The sequence below is a fragment of the Hyperolius riggenbachi genome, chromosome 11 (assembly GCF_040937935.1).
Source record: "Hyperolius riggenbachi isolate aHypRig1 chromosome 11, aHypRig1.pri, whole genome shotgun sequence".
Taxonomy (NCBI): Eukaryota; Metazoa; Chordata; class Amphibia; order Anura; family Hyperoliidae; genus Hyperolius; species Hyperolius riggenbachi.
Genome location: NC_090656.1, coordinates 129,633,078 through 129,652,038, shown reverse-complemented (window position 1 = coordinate 129,652,038; position 18,961 = coordinate 129,633,078). Strand labels below are relative to the sequence as shown.

General features: G+C 43.5%; 1 protein-coding gene across 3 annotated transcripts in view; it reads left to right on the top strand.

Annotated features, from left to right (window-relative positions):
- The window catches only part of SLC25A22 (solute carrier family 25 member 22), a 219,944-nt gene that overhangs the window by 179,131 nt on the left and 21,852 nt on the right, over positions 1 to 18,961 (top strand). For all 3 annotated transcript variants that reach the window (XM_068260274.1, XM_068260276.1, XM_068260275.1), the window contains exons 7-9: positions 1,510 to 1,660; positions 3,252 to 3,406; positions 4,376 to 4,451. In XM_068260274.1, the coding sequence (XP_068116375.1) occupies positions 1,510 to 1,660; positions 3,252 to 3,406; positions 4,376 to 4,451 (382 nt within the window). The remainder of the gene's footprint in view (positions 1 to 1,509; positions 1,661 to 3,251; positions 3,407 to 4,375; positions 4,452 to 18,961) is intronic.

The window sequence follows — 18,961 nt, the reverse complement described above, 5'->3', positions numbered from 1 at the left end:
CTTTATTTACTAATTGTTCTAGCTAAATTTAATACATTTTCCCCTTTGCAGGACCCTAAGATTTCTATATGTGAACATATTGTTTATATATCCCTGAGACACATGGTATCATATAGATTAGATACATATACCGTATGTTCTTCAGCTGCTTTTTGATGTAAAATATGAACACTGTAAATGTCTACAACAACTCTCAAATGACCTGAAGACAAAGTTAGTTCACCATCATGATTTAGGGGAAGGGTACAGAAAGCTGTCTCAGATTTCAGCTGTCTGTTTCCACAGTTAGGAACAGATTGAGGAAATGGAAAACCACAGGCTCAGTTCAAATTAAGGCTCGAAGTGGCAGACCAAGAAAAATCTCGGATAAACAGATGTGACAAATGGTGAGAACTGTCAGTCAACCCACCAAAGACCTACAACATCATCTTGCTGCAGATGGAGTCACTAAGCATCGTTCAACCATTCAGCGCTCTTTACACAAGGAGATGCTGTATGCAAGAGTGATGCAGAGGAAGCCTTTTCTCCTAATGAGGTATGCTAAAGCACATTTGGACAAGCTAGCTTAATTTTGGAATAAGGTGCTGTGGACTGATGAAACTAAAATTAAGTTATTTGGGCATAAAAAGGGGCATTATACATGGAGGAAAAACAACACAGCATTCCAAGAAAAACACCTGCTACCTACAGTAAAACATGGTGGTGGTTCCATCATGCTGTGTGGCCAGTGCAGGGACTGGGAAACTTGTCAAGGTTGAGGTACGCATGGATTCCTTTCAGTATCAGCAGATTCTGGAGACCACTTTCCAGGAATCGCTGGATCTTTTAACAAGACAACAACCCTAAACACTGCTCAAAACACTAAGGCATTCATGCAGAGGAATAAGTACCACGTTGTTCTGGAATGGCGTTCTCAGTCCCCAGACCTGAATATCATTGAAAATCTGTGGCGTGAGTTGAAGAGAGCTGTCCATGCTCAGAAAGCTTTCAAATCTGAATGAACTAGAGATGTTTTGTAAAGAGGAATGGTCTAAAATACCTTCAACCAGAATCCAGACTCTCATTGGAACCCACAGTAAACATTTAGAGGCTGTAATTTCTGCAAAAGGAGAATCTACTAAATATTGATTTCTTTTCTATTTTGTGGTGCCAAAATTTATGCACCTGCATAATTTTGTTTAAACAATTATTGCACACTTTCTGTAAATCCAATAAACTTCATTTCACTCCTCAAATATCCCTGTGTGTGTTTCCTATATGATATATTTAACTGACATTTTTTATCGTAACAACCAATGAGTTATACATGAAAATCATGACGATTAACAAGGTTGCCCAAACTTCCCACTGTATATTGCTATTTCTTTTTTAAGTACAATATATTCCACAGATCTGCTTGCATTTCGCCAGCACTGAACACTCCCTTGTTTAATGGTAGCATTAATTGTTTAGTGTGACGCACCGGTTATTTAATCACCACTAATTTGCTTGTGACATCTATTTTCACAGCCGCCCAGAGAAAGCTTATGGCCGGCCAGGCAGGAGGGGGCACTGCAGAGGCCAGTGTGGCTCGGCCCACAGCTATTGCAATCTCTCGAGAACTGCTGAGGAAAGAAGGCATAGCTGGACTATACAAAGGCCTGGGAGCTACTCTGTTGAGGTGACTGCAGACGGGATCCTGTTTCACTGTATACACATGACAAATACATTCTGTATCTGACTGCATAAACAGAAAAAGCTGCTATTGTTTGTATTATGTGGAATGTAATCACGGTGTACTTCATAAGACAAGGCCATGAACCAGGCTTAGAATAACATCAGTTTGTCTTAGATACAGAGCCCACTGGGTGACAGACACACAAATAAAATAGCAGCACTCTATATATGGAATAGAAAGCTCACTGTGTGCTGCTGTCAGTACAAAAGAAGCAGCTTTATGTGATGTGCTCAGCTCACACCTTCCACCATCCTATGTCACTCACAATGACATCCTCTAAGACCATGGCTACATTGTTATAGACACCTAAAGAGGAACTCCAGTGAAAATAATGTAGTAAAAAAAGTGCTTCATTTTTTACCATAATTATGTATAAATGATTTAGTCAGTGTTTGCTCATTGTAAAATCTTTCCTCTCCCCGATTTACATTCTGACATTTATTACATGGTGACATTTTTACTGTGGGCAGGTTATGTAGCTGCTCCTAGCTGTTTTGGCTGTTAGAGACAGCTGTAAACAGCTAATTCCTGTCTGTGAACATTGTTACATTGTGGCAGTTTGCCCAGAGTACCGCGGTACTCAGAGCCGCTTGTGGGAGGGGTTTCAGCACAAAATCAGTCATACAGCGCCCCCTGATGGTCTGTTTGTGAAAAGCATTATTTTTGTCATGTAAAAGGGGGTATCAGCTACTGATTGGGACAAAGTTCAATTCTAGGTTGGAGTTTCTCTTTAAGGTGCATTTGCAGATTCCCTGTTGAAACTAAACTGAATAGGACAGTAAATTATGAAAATTGTTGCATGCTGTGAAAGTGTATTATTTTAATCCCTGTTCCCTTCTACTAATAAAAAATATCTCTAGGGAAAACTTTTTCTTAGATTTGGATAAAGTAGGGGTGGATACAAACCTTGTTGCTGTCTACATCCCTATTAAAAGCTCTGTAGAGATTAGAGTGAGGACAGGAAAATAAATGGCTGAACGTACATACAGCCACATTTTTTTTAAAATGATAGCATTTTGCGGGCGTCACCTGCTTCCTTGAGTAAAATCTGCCGTATTGCTAAGTGCTTCTGTACAGGCAGTGAGGTTTAGATGTCATTCACTTAGGAGGCATTTCTTATTTTAACCTTTAAATTATTTAATTTGTTACTGGACTTGTGTAGAACATGAGGGGAAATCTCCTCAGAATGAGTATCGGCGGCAATAGCAATACATTTTAGTAGCACAGGTGAAGCCTATGTCACCTGTCTTGCCTTCACTGTTCTTTGTGTTCCCATTGAGAAGATTCTCCTCATGTCCTGTCCTGTTTTCAGGGTCACTTAGGACACAAAATGATGTGTGATTTCTTAATCAAGGACACAGACCGCAAAAAACTAAGAAATGCTTTCAAATATTTACTAGGAAATTCTCATAAAGCGCAAGTCTTTAGTGGCTTTCATTTGCTAGCACATTGACGGTTTAGGAGAATTTTCTAGATGTGTGCATTTAAGCTGAAGTTGCACTGTATGATGACTGAGCATATTTTCTCATTATAGGGACGTACCTTTTTCAGTAATATATTTCCCTCTGTTTGCCAATTTGAATAAACTTGGTCAGAAGACACCAGACGAGAAGGCGCCATTCTTTGTGTCTTTCCTTGCTGGCTGTGCTGCGGGGTCCACTGCTGCTGTTGCTGTCAATCCATGTGATGGTAGGTTGTGCATGGAGAAGGGAAGAGCAGTGTATCTCGGTTAAGGAAATGCTGGGGTCATGTACACAGAACCATACTGCATGGTCCAGCTGCCAGTGATTTTTTTCCTACTTTAAATTTTATTTCAGTTGTTAATGCACAACATAGAGTCATAAAAAATGTACAATGAAGTGAGCAATAGGATTTTACATGTCACCCTTGACGATGTCTGTGATGGCCACGTTTGTGATGACAAAGCTGAAAATCAAGTGACTGGGTGCTCATAGCATGGGTGGACAGAGGGTGCTGAGGGGTGGAACACACAGTAACTGGCTATGTCTGCACTGGCTGTGTGTGGCTATGGCAACCTTGGTTCTTCAGTGTTTGAAGATCATTACTTGCACTACATTTTGGAGATACCTGACTGGTACTGTCCAGATAGGAGTGGCTCTACTTTTTCTTAGCAACTTGTTGACTAATTTATGTACGGGGCAGGAGGCGCCATTTCTTTGGACGTTGTTGCACGTCATCCAATTGCGGCCAATAACAGTGAGGAGGGGCGTGTGCAAGCCATACTGACACTTCACCACAGCCAATCAGACCGGGGTGGGGCAGTAGGGGGCTTGTGAGGTGCACACATACAGCATAAAGCTTGGAAATCATTTTTATAGATAATTCTTTTCAGGATTCACTAGTGGCTGGACTAGGATGTCTTCACCTGAATTCCTCTGAGGAACATAAGAATATACCACAGAAACTGAATGTTCTGCTTACAGTGTTTCTGTGTGTCTCCAGAGCAGGGAGTTGAAAAGGATTTTAAGCGCAACAGACATAAAAAATAAAAATGTGATGCAAGGTTTAATTATCACCCATGTAAACCATTACTATTGTGGCAGAAAATTCCTTTTATATATAGGACAGCTTATAAAGGGCTTTTACACTTACACCTGCTAGAAAAAACACTCTAACATTCTTTCTTTTCCTTTTCAGTGATTAAAACAAGGCTCCAGTCTTTGCAGCGAGGAGTCAATGAGGACACTTACTCAGGAATCATAGACTGTGCCAGGTAAAAGTTCAAGTTGCTGCAGTTTCCAAACTGTGGAAATTCATGCTGGGTAGGGTGCATGTCATTCATCTATACACAAAGCAAGAAGTTTTGAATCAGGATGATACCATTTATTGGCTAACTTATAAGAATACGCTTTTGGCTATTCAGCCTTCCTCAGACGCGAATCCTGTATGCTGACAAGATGTTAGAACAGACACGCACACCCAGTTGAAGCTCGCAGAGGGCGAGCCCAATACGTAGGTGGGTGGGGCTACATCCTGTAGAGGAGTGGAGCCCTCCACATCAGTGTAAGCCGACAGAGGTTTCCAGAGAATAGCGTGTACGCTGTCAGCCTTCACACACTGGCATGTCTCCCCTGGGCTTTGGGTTGAGACCCGGTGAAGAGCGTCATAGAGGCCACTATACTTTACTGGGTGAGCCATGCATGGTGTATGCAAGTTCTGGGCGATGAGGCTGAAGACTTACGCATCAACAGCATCTTGTATAACTTGGTGAGATTCACTCACTGAGCCTGCCTAGAACGGCTTGTTTTTCACAGACATACTGCAGACCGTGTGCCTTTCTCTTCCCCCCCCCCCCCCCCCCCACACACACACACACACACTCAGAAGATGCTGGATTTGTGTGGTACCGGTGTGTGGGAGAGTTGTGTAGTTTGTGTGGCTGCTTTGTGGTGTGTGAGGAGCACTCAACAGATTTTAAATGGTTTTGTCTTGTGATCTAATTTTCCTACTATATTTACAAATAAAGATTGCAAATTATTTCTAATACGTACAAAGCGATGGCACTTTTTATATTTATACAACAGACAGCAACATCAAAATGGGATACATAGGATTTTTTTTTGTCGAACATAAATACAGGTCATTAAGATGCCTTAATTGAAACAGAACATTTAAATAGGGTCTTGAGAGGATGTTAGCTGATTTATGACATATAGATAAGACCCTTTATTTACTCAATCCTCAGATAACTGAGGCTCAGACCGGGCGTACGTATTAGTATGCCGCTGGTGAGTTGGGCGCAGGCTGAGCTGAATGACAGCTACCGCTCAAATTCACACAAGTAAAATACTATTCCCCCTCTGAGTCGTAGAAATGATTGCCGGAAACCCGAATTACCCTTGTGCAAGATGCATACTATACATTAGTGTTATAGTGGCGCCCAGTTCAGGTGCTCGGTGCACTTGCTTCACACACCGGTGTGCAGGCATCATAAATTCCGAGTTCAAATGTAAGTTACAATCAGAATGGATGCAATATTTGTCTAGGCTAAAAAAGATTTATGGCATCAAATACCATCAACCTCATACCAATATAAAAATTGGTATCCTTGTTGTTCAATCCTTTAGCTACAGATTTGAACCAACATATACATTTTGTTTCTGCTATTAATCTTTCTTTTTGTGATGTAAAGGGCAGTAACCCAATGATTCAAAACTTCTTGCTTTTTCTGATGGCTAACATGGTAAAATACTCTACTGCTACATCTATACACAAACACCATAATCTGTGACTGGGTTGTGCCTTGTGACAATCGGCACACAGCACAGTATATGCATAGACATACAGTCCTGGCCAAAAGTTTTGAGACTGTCAAAAATACCGTATTAGTTTTCACAAAGTTTGCTGCTAAACTACTTTTAGATCTTTGTTTCTGTTGTTTATGTGATGTACTGAAATATACAGTGGCTTGCAAAAGTATTCGGCCCCCTTTAAGTTTTCCATATTTTGTCACATTACTGCTACAAACATGAATCAATTGTATTGGAATTCCACATTAAAGACCAATACAAAGTGGTATACACGTGAGAAGTGGAACGAAAATCATACATGATTTCAAACATTTTTTTCAAATCAATAACTGCAAAGTGGGGTGTGCGTAATTATTCAGCCCCCTTTGGTCTGAGTGCAGTCAGTGGACCATAAACATTGCCTGATGAGTGCTAATGCCTAAATAGAGTGCACCTGTGTGTAATCTAATGTCAGTAAAAATACAGCTGCTCTGTGATGGCCTCAGATGTTGTCTAAGAGAATATTGGGAGCAACAACCATGAAGTCCAAAGAACACACCAGACAGGTGAGGGATAAAGTTATTGATAAATTTAAAGCAGGCTTGGGCTACAAAAAGATTTCCAAAGCCTTGGACATCCCACGGAGCATTGTTCAAGCGATCAATCAGAAATGGAAAGAGTATGGCACAACTGTAAACCTACCAAGACAAGGCCGTCCACCTAAACTCACAGGCCGAACAAGGAGAGCGCTAATCAGAAATGTAGTCAAGAGGCTCATTGTTCCTCTGAACGAGCTGCAGAGATCTACAGCTCAGGTGGGGGAATCTGTCCATTGGACAACTATTAGTCGTGCACTTCACAAAGTTGGCCTTTATGGAAGAGTGGCAAGAAGAAAGCCATTGTTAACAGAAAAGCATAAGAAGTCCCACTTGAAGTTTGCCACAAGTCATGTGGGGGACACAGCAAACATGTAGAAGAAGGTGCTCTGGTCAGATGAGACCAAAATGCAAAACGCTGTGTGTGGCGGAAAACTAGCACTGCATATCAATCTGAACACACCATCCCCACTGTCAAATATGGTGGTGGCAGCATCATGATCTAGGGGTGCCTCTCTTCAGCAGGGACAGGGAAGCTGGTCAGAGTTAATGGGAAGATGGATGGAGTCAAATGCAGGGCAATCTTGGAAGAAAACCTCTTGGAGTCTGCAAAAGACTTGAGACTAGGGCGGAGGTTCACCTTCCAGCAGGACAACAACCCTAAACATAAAGCCAGGGCAACAATGGAATGGTTTAAAACAAAACACATCCATGTGTTAGAATGGCCCAGTCAAAGTCCAGATCTAAATCCAATCGAGAATCTGTGGCAAGATCTGAAAACTGCTGTTCACAAACGCTGTCCATCTAATCTGATTGAGCTGGAGCTGTTTTGCAAAGAAGAATGGGCAAGGATTTCAGTCTCTAGATGTGCAAAGCTGGTAGAGACATACCCTAAGGCTGGTTTCACAGTGGGACGTTACAGGCGCACGTTAGAGCAGCCTGTAACGCACCCCACCGCACAGCAATGAAAAATCAATGGGCTGTTCACAGTGCCCACATTGCGTTACATAGTAACGCTGTGCCATAAGACAACGTACTGCATGCAGTACTTTATAAGCGGCAGAGCCGCGTTAGACTGCTTGCACATGCTCAGTAATGTTGGGGAGGAGCGGAGAGCGGCCAGGCACATGGCTAATTAATATTCACTGCACTCAGTGATGTGCAGTGTTTACTTCCTGGAACGGCCGCTCTGTGCGGCGATTGGCCGGGCGGGACCACGTGATACCGCATGCGTCCAAGAGTACCCATCACGGACGCCAGAGTGAGCTGCACAACGCGGCTCACTCTGACGTCCACATCAGAGAGCACCAGGCGTTGCGTTAGGGGCACGTTATGCGACCTTAACGTCCCCTAAAACGCAACGTCCTGGTGTGAAACCAGCCTAAAAGACTGGCAGCTGTAATTGCAGCAAAAGGTGGTTCTACAAAGTATTGACTCAGGGGGGCTGAATAATTACGCACACCCCACTTTGCAGTTATTTATTTGTAAAAAATGTTTGGAATCCTGTATGATTTTTGTTCCACTTCTCACGTGTACACCACTTTGTATTGGTCTTTCACATGGAATTCCAATAAAAATGAATTTATGTTTGTGGCAGTAATGTGACAAAATGTGGAAAACTTCAAGGGGGCCGAATACTTTTGCAAGCCACTGTAATTATAAGCACTTCATATGTTTCAAAGGCTTTTATTGACAATTACATGAGATTTATGCAAAGAGTCAGTATTTGCTGTGTTGGCCCTTCTTTTTCAGGACCTCTGCAATTCGACTGGGCAAGCTCTCAATCAACTTCTGGCCAAATCCTGACTGATAGCAACCCATTCTTTCATAATCACTTCTTTGCGTTTCTCAGAATTAGTTGGTTTTGGTTTGTCCACCCACCTCTTGAGGAATGACCACAAGCTCTCAATGGGATTAAGATCTGAAGAGTTTCCAGGCCATGGACCCAAAATTTCAACGTTTTGGTCTCCGAGCCACTTAGTTATCACTTTTGCCTTTATCACTTTTTCCATGGTGCTGGAAAATGCATTGTTCTTCACCAAACTGTTGTTGGATTGTTGGAAGAAGTTGCTGTTGGAGAGTGTTTTGGCACCGTTCTTTATTCATTGCTGTGTTTTTTGGCAAAATTGTGAGTGAGCCCACTCTCTTGGATGAGAAGCAACACCACAAATGAATGGTCTCAGGATGCTTTACTGTTGGCATGACACAGGACTGATGATAGCACTCACCTTTTCTTTTCCTGACAAGCCGTTTTTCCAGATGCCCCAAACAATTGGAAAGGGGCTTCATCTGAGAATATGACTTTGCCCCAGTCCTCATCAGTCCATTTACCATATTTTCTGCAGAAGATCAATCTGTCCCTGATGTTTTTTTGGGAGATAAGTGGCTTCTTTGCTGCTCTTCTTGACACCAGGCCATCTTCCAAAAGTCTTCGCCTCACTGTGCGTGCGGATGCACTCACACCTGCCACCATTCATGTGTGGGGTTGCTTCTGATCCGAGGGAGTGGGCTCACTCACAATTTTGCCCAATAACACAGCCATGACTAAAGAATGGTACCAAAACACCCTCCAACAGCAACTTTTTCCAACAATCCAACAACAGTTTTGGGAAGAACAATACATTTTCCAGCACGATGGAGCACTGTGTCATAAGGCAAAAGTGATAAGGGGTCTACATGAAAAGGGCGCCGGTAAAAAAGGGCGCCTGGTGGAGCCCATATATATATATATACCAACTTCGGCTACAAAAAAGGCGCCTGGTGTAGCCCATATAAACTTTGGCTACAAAAAAGACGCTTGGTGTAGCCCATATAAAAACTTCGGCTACAAAAAAAACAAGGCGCCTGGTGTAGCCCATATAAAAACTTCGGCTACAAAAAAACTCCGGGATGTGTTAATTACTATTCCCCCTCCAGGCCGCCATGGATAGTGGGGGAATGAAATAATTCGGCTTCCAGCGCTTGTAGCCCATATACAAACTTCGGCTACAAAAAAACTCGTGGATGTGTTAATTACTATTCCCCCTCCAGGCCGCCATGGATAGTGGGGGAATGAAATAATTCGGCTTCCAGCGCTTGTAGCCCATATACAAACTTCGGCTAGAAAAAAACTCCGGGATGTGTTAATTATTATTCCCCCACCAGGCCGCCATGGATAGTGGGGGAATGAAATAATTCGGCTTCCAGCACTTGTAGCCCATATAAAAACTTCGGCTACAAAAAAAAGGTCAATAATATGGGCTACAGAGGGGCACCTTACTGTAGCCGAAAAAAATATGGGCTACAAAGGGGAGCCCGCTTGTAGCCGAAAACCTTGTAGCCGAAAAAATATGGGCTACAAAGGGGAGCCCACTTGTAGCCTATATCAAAACTCGGGCGCCCTTTTCTACACCTTGTAGCCCTTATTTCCAGAAATAACATTGATGTCTATGGTGGCGCCCTTTTCATACAGGCAGCTCGGGCGCCATTTTCAACCGCTCCCGTGATAAGTAAGTGGCTCAGGGACCAAAATGTTGAAATTTTGGGTCCATGGCCTGGAAACTCCCCAGATCTTAATCCCATTGAGAGCTTGTGGTCATTCCTCAAGAGGTGGGTGGACAAACCAAAACCAACTAATTCTGAGAAACTCAAGGAAGTGATTATGAAAGAATGGGTTGCTATCAGTCAGGATTTGGCCCAGAAGTTGATTGAGAGTATGCCCAGTCGAATTGCAGAGGTCCTGAAAAGAAGGGCCAACACTGCAAATACTGACTCTTTGCATAAAAATCATGTAATGGTCAATAAAAGCCTTTGAAATGTATGAAGGGCTTACAATTATATTTCAGTACATCACATAAACAACTGAAACAAAGATCTAAAAGCAGTATAGCAGCAAACTTAGTGAAAACTAATATTTTTGACAGTCTCAAAACTTTTGGCCAGGACTGTACTGATGTATGGAAAGTCTCAAGATCACCTGCATATAGAAAAGCAATGACAACAGAGCAAGCTATCTGACATCCAAAGTTTACTTGCAATAGAATGGCAATCAAAACTAGATTGTATTTATCTATTTTTGTCAGGATTGGCCAGGGATTTTCTGTGAGATACACAGGACAGCCACCTGCAAAGCACAATGAAGGGATTCTTACATCATTTTTTTTTTCATGTAGTCTGTAACCATTATCACTAGAAGCAATATTTGCAGATCTACGGTCACTGGGTACCCTATTTCACCACGTAAGAAATCAATCATTTCTCTCTATTATGCTAGAATGGTAGGGCATTCATACATTGTGTGAAAAGGGGGGAAGAGGCTGCATACTGCATTGGGATATGTCAGTGATAGGCAAACTTGGCTCTCCAGCTGTTAAGGAACTACAAGTCCCACAATGCATTTGCCTTTATGAATCATGACTGTGGCTGTCAGACTCCTGCAATGCATTGTGGGACTTGTAGTTCCATAACGGTTGGAGAGCCAAGTTTGCCTATCACTGAGATATGTGGCATTGGAAATGCCAGAAAATGTAGCAAAGTGTTTGGGTGTCATATAGGTTTGGTGGAGAATATAGATTGATCCCTCTGTGTTTACATGGGTTTCTTTCAGGCACCCAGGTTTCCTCCCACATTCTAGAAACACACTGTTAGATATTAGATGCAATGGTGACAATTAGAATGTGAGCCCATTTGAGGGCCAGTTAGTGATAGCTCTAAAGGATGGAGGCACCTAGTGGTGCCCATACACGGTACAATGAAAATGTTCGATTTTCCCGTTTTTTTTACCAAAACGATCAAATCGAATCAAAGTTGAAAATCTTTTTTTTTTCTATCAAGAAAAATGAACGATTATCCTGTTTTTTTTTCAGTAAAAATCCAATTGGACATGTTGGAAAAATCTTTTTTTATTCGATCTAATAGAATAATTGAACTTAATTATCTAATCGAAAAAAAAATGAAAAAATTGTACCATGTATGGGCACCTTAAGTGTGAAAAATATATAGAGTCAAGTCTATAAATATTGGGACATTTACACAATTCTAACATTTTTGGCTCTATACACAACCACATTGGATTTGAAATGAAACAAACACAGTGTGCTTTAACTACAGACTGTCAGCTTTAATTTTAGGGTATTTACATGCAAATCAACATGCAAATAAAACATTTACTTTTTAATATTTGGTTGCAAATCCTTTGCAGTCAATTACAGCCTTAAGTCCGGAACGCATAGACATCAGCAGACGTTGGGTTTCATTCCAGGTGATGCTCTTCCAGATCTCTACTGCAATTGTCTTCAGTTCCTGCTTGTTCTTGGGGCATTTTCCCTTCAGTTTTGTCTTCAGCAAGTGAAATGCATGCTCAACTGAATTCAGGTCAGGTGATTGCCTTGGTCATTGCATAGGATTCCACTTCTTTCCCTTCAAAAACTCTTTGGTTTCTTTTGGTTCACTCAAATGCATAGCATGGGTGCACAGTAATGGAGGTGCATGATCAGGTAGGACACAAAAGGAGGAGGACCCTGCCCAAAAGGCTTACAATCTAGAGGGAGAGGTAGGGACACGAGAGGTAGACAATGACCCAAAGCATACTGCAAAAACAACCAAAGAGTTTATGAAGGGAAAGCAGTAGAATGTTATGCAATGGCCAAGTCAATCACCTGAACTGAATTCGGTTGAGCATGCATTTCACTTGCTGAAGAGAAAACAAAAGGGAAAAGCATCACCAGGGATGAAACCCAGTGTCTGGTGATGTCCATACATTCCAGATTTCAGGCTGTAATTGACTGCAAAGGATTTGCAACCACATTTTAACCACTTGAGGACCTAGGGCTTTCTACCCCTTAAGGACCGGCCACTTTTTTTCCATTCAGACCACTGCAGCTTTCACGGTTTATTGCTCGCTCATACAACCTACCACCTAAATGAATTTTGGCTCCTTTTCTTGTCACTAATAAAGCTTTCTTTTGGTGCTATTTAATTGCTCCTGCGATTTTTACTTTTTATTATATTCAGCAAAAAAGACATGAATTTTGGCAAAAAAATGATTTTTTTAACTTTCTGTGCTGACAGTTTTCAAATAAAGTAAAATTTCTGTATACATGCAGCGCGAAAAATGTGGACAAACATGTTTTTGATTAAAAAAAACCCATTCAGCGTATATTTATTGGTTTGGGTAAAAGTTATAGCGTTTACAAACTATGGTGCAAAAAGTGAATTTTCCCATTTTCAAGCATCTATGACTTTTCTGACCCCCTGTCATGTTTCATGAGGGGCTAGAATTCCAGGATAGTATAAATACCCCCCAGATGACCCCATTTTGGAAAGAAGACATCCCAAAGTATTCACTGAGAGGCATAGTGAGTTCATAGAAGATATTATTTTTTGTCACAAGTAAGCGGAAAATGACACTTTGTGAGAAAAAAAAAAAAAAAAAAAAAAAGTTTCCATTTCTTCTAACTTGCACCAAAAAAAAATGAAATCTGCCACAGACTCACCATACCCCTCTCTGAATACCTTGAAGGGTCTACTTTCCAAAATGGGGTCATTTGTGGGGTGTGTTTACTGTCCTGACATTTTGGGGGGTGCTAAATTGTAAGCACCCCTGTAAAGCCTAAAGGTGCTCATTGGACTTTGGACCCCTTAGCGCAGTTAGGCTGCAAAAAAGTGCCACACATGTGGTATTGCCGTACTCAGGAGAAGTAGTGTAATGTGTTTTGGGGTGTATTTTTACACATACCCATGCTGGGTGGGAGAAATATCTCTGTAAATGACAATTTGTTAATTTTTTTTACACACAATTGTCCATTTACAGAGATATTTCTCCCACTCAGCATGGGTATGTGTAAAAATACACCACAAAACACATTATACTACTTCTCCTGAGTACGGCGATACCACATGTGTGGCACTTTTTTGCACCCTAACTGCGCTAAAGGGCCCAAAGTCCAATGAGTACCTTTAGGATTTCACAGGTCATTTTGAGAAATTTCGTTTCAAGACTACTCCTCACGGTTTAGGGCCCCTAAAATGCCAGGGCAGTATAGGAACCCCACAAATGACCCCATTTTAGAAAGAAGACACCCCAAGGTATTCCGTTAGGAGTATGGCGAGTTCATAGAAGATTTTATTTTTTGTCACAAGTTAGCGGAAAATGACACTTTGTGAAAAAACACAATTAAAATCAATTTCCGCTAACTTTTGACAAAAAATAAAATCTTCTATGAACTCACCATACTCCTAACGGAATACCTTGGGGTGTCTTCTTTCTAAAATGGGGTCATTTGTGGGGTTCCTATACTGCCCTGGCATTTTAGGGGCCCTAAACCGTGAGGAGTAGTCTTGAAACGAAATTTCTCAAAATGACCTGTGAAATCCTAAAGGTACTCATTGGACTTTGGGCCCTTTAGCGCAGTTAGGGTGCAAAAAAGTGCCACACATGTGGTATCGCCATACTCGGGAGAAGTAGTACAATGTGTTTTGGGGTGTATTTTTACACATACCCATGCTGGGTGGGAGAAATACCTCTGTAAATGGACAATTGTGTGTAAAAAAATCAAAAGATTGTCATTTACAGAGGTATTTCTCCCACCCAGCATGGGTATGTGTAAAAATACACCCCAAAACACATTGTACTACTTCTCCCGAGTACGGCGATACCACATGTGTGGCACTTTTTTGCACCCTAACTGCACTAAGGGGCCCAAAGTCCAATGAGTACCTTTAGGATTTCACAGGTCATTTTTGTTTCAAGACTACTCCTCACGGTTTAGGGCCCCTAAAATGCCAGGGCAGTATAGGAACCCCACTAATGACCCCATTTTAGAAAGAAGACACCCCAAGGTATTCCGTTAGGAGTATGGTGAGTTCATAGAAGTTTTTATTTTTTTGTCACAAGTTAGCGGAAATTGATTTTAATAGTTTTTTTTCACAAAGTGTCATTTTCCGCTAACTTGTGACAAAAAATAAAATCTTCTATGAACTCACTATACTCCGTACGGAATACCTTTGGGTGTCTTCTTTCTAGAATGGGGTCATTTGTGGGGTTCCTATACTGCCCTGGCATTTTAGGGGCCCTAAACCGTGAGGAGTAGTCTTGAAACCAAATGTCGCAAAATGACCTGTGAAATCCTAAAGGTACTCATTGGACTTTGGGCCCCTTAGCGTACTTAGGGTGTAAAAAAGTGCCACACATGTGGTACCGCTGTACTCAGGAGAAGTAGTATAATGCGTTTTGGGGTGTATTTTTACACATACCCATGCTAAGTGGGAGAAATATCTCTGTAAATGACAATTGTTTGATTTTTTTACACACAATTGTCCATTTACATAGAAATTTCTCCCACCCAGCATGGGTATGTGTAAAAATACACCCCAAAACACATTATACTACTTTTCCTGAGTACGGCGGTACCACATGTGTGACACTTTTTTGCAGCCTAGGTGCGCTAAGGGGCCCAACGTCCTATTCACAGGTCATTTTGAAGCATTTGTTTTCTAGACTACTCCTCGCGGTTTAGGGCCCCTAAAATGCCAGGGCAGTATAGGAACCCCACAAGTGACCCCATTTTAGAAAGAAGACACCCCAAGGTATTCCGTTAGGTATATGGCGAGTTCATAGAAGATTTTATTTTTTGTCACAAGTTAGTGAAAAATGACACTTTGTGAAAAAAAAACAATAAAAATTAATTTCCGCTAACTTTTGACAAAAAATAAAATCTTCTATGAACTCGTCATACACCTAACATAATACCTTGGGGTGTCTTTTTTTTCTAAAATGGGGTCACTTGTGGGGTTCCTATACCGCCCTGGCATTTTACAGGCCCAAAACCGTGAGTAGTCTGGAAACCAAATGTCTCAAAATGACTGTTCAGGGGTATAAGCATCTGCAAATTTTGATGACAGGTGGTCTATGAGGGGGCGAATTTTGTGGAACCGGTCATAAGCAGGGTGGCCTTTTAGATGACAGGTTGTATTGGGCCTGATCTGATGGATAGGAGTGCTAGGGGGGTGACAGGAGGTGATTGATGGGTGTCTTAGGGGGTGGTTAGAGGGGAAAATAGATGCAATCCATGCACTGGGGAGGTGATCGGAAGGGGGTCTGAGGGTTTGGCCGAGTGATCAGGAGCCCACACGGGGCAAATTGGGGCCTGATCTGATGGGTAGGTGTGCTAGGGGGTGACAGGAGGTGATTGATGGGTGTCTCAAGGTGTGATTAGAGGGGGGAATAGATGCAAGCAATGCACTGGCGAGGTGATCAGGGCTGGGGTCTGAGGGCATTCTGAGGGTGTGGGCGGGTGATTGAGTGCCCTAGGGGCAGATAGGGGTCTAATCTGATAGGTAGCAGTGACAGGGGGTGATTGATGGGTAATTAGTGGGTGTTTAGGGTAGAGAATAGATGGAAACACTGCGCTTGGGTGGTGATCTGATGTCGGATCTGCGGGCGATCTATTGGTGTGGGTGGGTGATCAGTTTGCCCGCAAGGGGCAGGTTAGGGGCTGATTGATGGGTGGCAGTGACAGCGGGTGATTGATGGGTGGCAGTGACAGGGGGTGATTGATGGGTGGCAGTGACAGGGGGTGATTGATGGGTGATTGATAGGTGATTGACAGGTAATCAGTGGGTTATTACAGGGGAGAACAGATGTAAATATTGCACTGGCGAATTGATAAGGGGGGGTCTGAGGGCAATCTGAGCGTGTAGGCGGGCGATTGGGTGCCCGCAAGGGGCAGATTAGGGTCTGATCTGATAGGTAACAGTGACAGGTGGTGATAGGGAGTGATTGATGGGTGATTGATGGGTAATTAGTGGGTGTTTAGAGGAGAGAATAGATGGAAACACTGCGCTTGGGTGGTGATCTGATGTCGGATCTGCGGGCGATCTATTGGTGTGGGTGGGTGATCAGATTGCCCGCAAGGGGCAGGTTAGGGGCTGATTGATGGGTGGCAGTGACAGGGGGTGACAGGGGGTGATTGATGGGTGATAGGTGATTGGCAGGTGATTGACAGGTGATCAGTGGGTTATTACAGGGAAGGACAGATGTAATTAATGCACTGGCGAATTGATAAGGGGGGGGGGGGGTCTGAGGGCAATCTGAGCGTGTGGGCGGGTGATTGGGTGCCCGCAAGGGGCAGATTAGGGTCTGATCTGATAGGTAACAGTGACAGGTGGTGATAGGGGGTGATTGATGGGTGATTGATGGGTAATTAGTGGGTGTTTAGAGAAGATAACAGATGTAAACGATACATTTGGGAGGTAATGTGACGGCGGGTTTGCGGGCGATCTAATGGTGTGGGTGGGTGATCAGATTGCCCGCAAGGGGCAGGTTAGGGGCTAATTGATGGGTGGCAGTGACAGGGGGTGACAGGGGGTGATTTATGGGTGATAGGTGATTGACAGGTGATCAGTGGGTTATTACAGGGAAGGACAGATGTAATTAATGCACTGGCGAATTGATAAGGGGGGGGGGGGGGGTCTGAGGGCAATCTGAGCGTGTGGGCGGGTGATTGGGTGCCCGCAAGGGGCAGATTAGGGTCTGATCTGATAGGTAACAGTGACAGGTGGTGATAGGGGGTGATTGATGGGTAATTAGTGGGTGTTTAGAGAAGATAACAGATGTAAACGATACATTTGGGAGGTAATCTGACGGCGGGTTTGCGGGCGATCTAATGGTGTGGGTGGGTGATCAGATTGCCCGCAAGGGGCAGGTTAGGGGCTGATTGATGGGTGGCAGTGACAGGGGGTGATTGATGGGTGATAGGTGATTGGCAGGTGATTGACAGGTGATCAGTGGGTTATTACAGGGAAGAACAGATGTAATGAATGCACTGGTGAATTGATAAGGGGGGGTCAGAGGGCAATCTGAGCGTGTGGGCGGGTGATTGGGTGCCCGCAAGGGGCAGATTAGGGTCTGATCTGATAGGTAAAAGTGACAGGTGGTGATAGGGGGTGATTGATGGGTGATTGATGGGTAATTAGTGGGTGTTTAGAGGAGAGAATAGATGTAAACAATGGATTTGGGAGGTGATCTGATGTCGGATCTGTGGGCGATCTATTGGTGTGGGGGGGTGATCAGATTGCCCGCAAGGGGCAGGTTAGGGGCTGATTGATGGGTGGCAGTGACAGGGGGTGATTGACGGGTGATTGATGGGTGATTGACGGGTGATTGACAGGTGATTGACAGGTGATTGACAGGTGATCAGGGGGATAGATGCATACAGTAAACAGGGGGGGGTGGTCTGGGGAGAATCTGAGGGGTGGGGGGTGATCAGGAGGGGGCAGGGAGCAGGGGGGGGGATAAAAAAAAAATAGCGTTGACAGATAGTGACAGGGAGTGATTGATGGGTGATTAGGGGGGTGATTGGGTGCAAACAGGGGTCTGGGGGGTGGGCAGGGGGGGGGTCTGATGGGTGCTGTGGGCGATCTGGGGCAGGGGGGGGAGAAATCAGTGTGCTTGGGTGCAGACTAGGGTGGCTGCAGCCTGCCCTGGTGGTCCCTCGGACACTGGGACCACCAGGGCAGGAGGCAGCCTGTATAATACACTTTGTAAACATTACAAAGTGTATTATACACTTTGTATGCGGCGATCGCGGGGTTAACATCCCGCCGGCGCTTCCGTATAGCCGGCGGGATGTTGCGGCGAGCGAGCGGTGACAGGCGCCGGCGGAGGATCGCGTCACGGATGACGCGATCGCTCCGCCCATGCCCTTAAATGGACCGCCGCCTCTGTGGGTGAGGCCGTCCTGAAGGGCTCCACTTCCCCGCCGCCCCTGTGTAGTGGGCGGTCGGGAAGTGGTTAAAATGTGAAAATTTTATTTATGATTTTTATTCTCTGCCATTCATTACTTTTGTTCCCTTAAAGCGGGATTGTCACCATAAAAATCAAATTTCAACAGCAACTGGTCTGAGTGTATTAAGTGATAAAGATGCTAATCCGGCATTCAAAATGTTTTCTGCTGTTATGGTTTGGAGTTATCATATACCTTAGGAGCACTGGCCCTGTAATAGCCATTGCTATTCAGTTGTATGTTGGGGGTTCTTTTTATCTAAAATATATTCCTCCTCTTCCTTTTATTTCCCTGCCTAGCTGAAACCTGATCCTCTGCTCACTTGTGTTTACAAACAAGGCTGAGGTGACTCAGCGATTGGAGGAGAAAAGAAAGTTAAGGGAAGAATTTACCATGGGCGTCCACAGAAAATTTTCCAGGAGGGGGCAAAAAGTGGGGAGCAAAAAAATGGGTGTGGTCATGAACCAGAATGTGGGTGTGGTCGTGGGTGGAGACAAGTTTACATGAACTAAGCAATGGTGGGACATTAGATTAGGACAGTGGTGGCGAACCTTTTGGAGGTCGAGTGTCCAAACTGCAAAGCCACTTTACTATCACAAAGTGCCAACAGCAATTTAAACTAAATACAAACGTTTT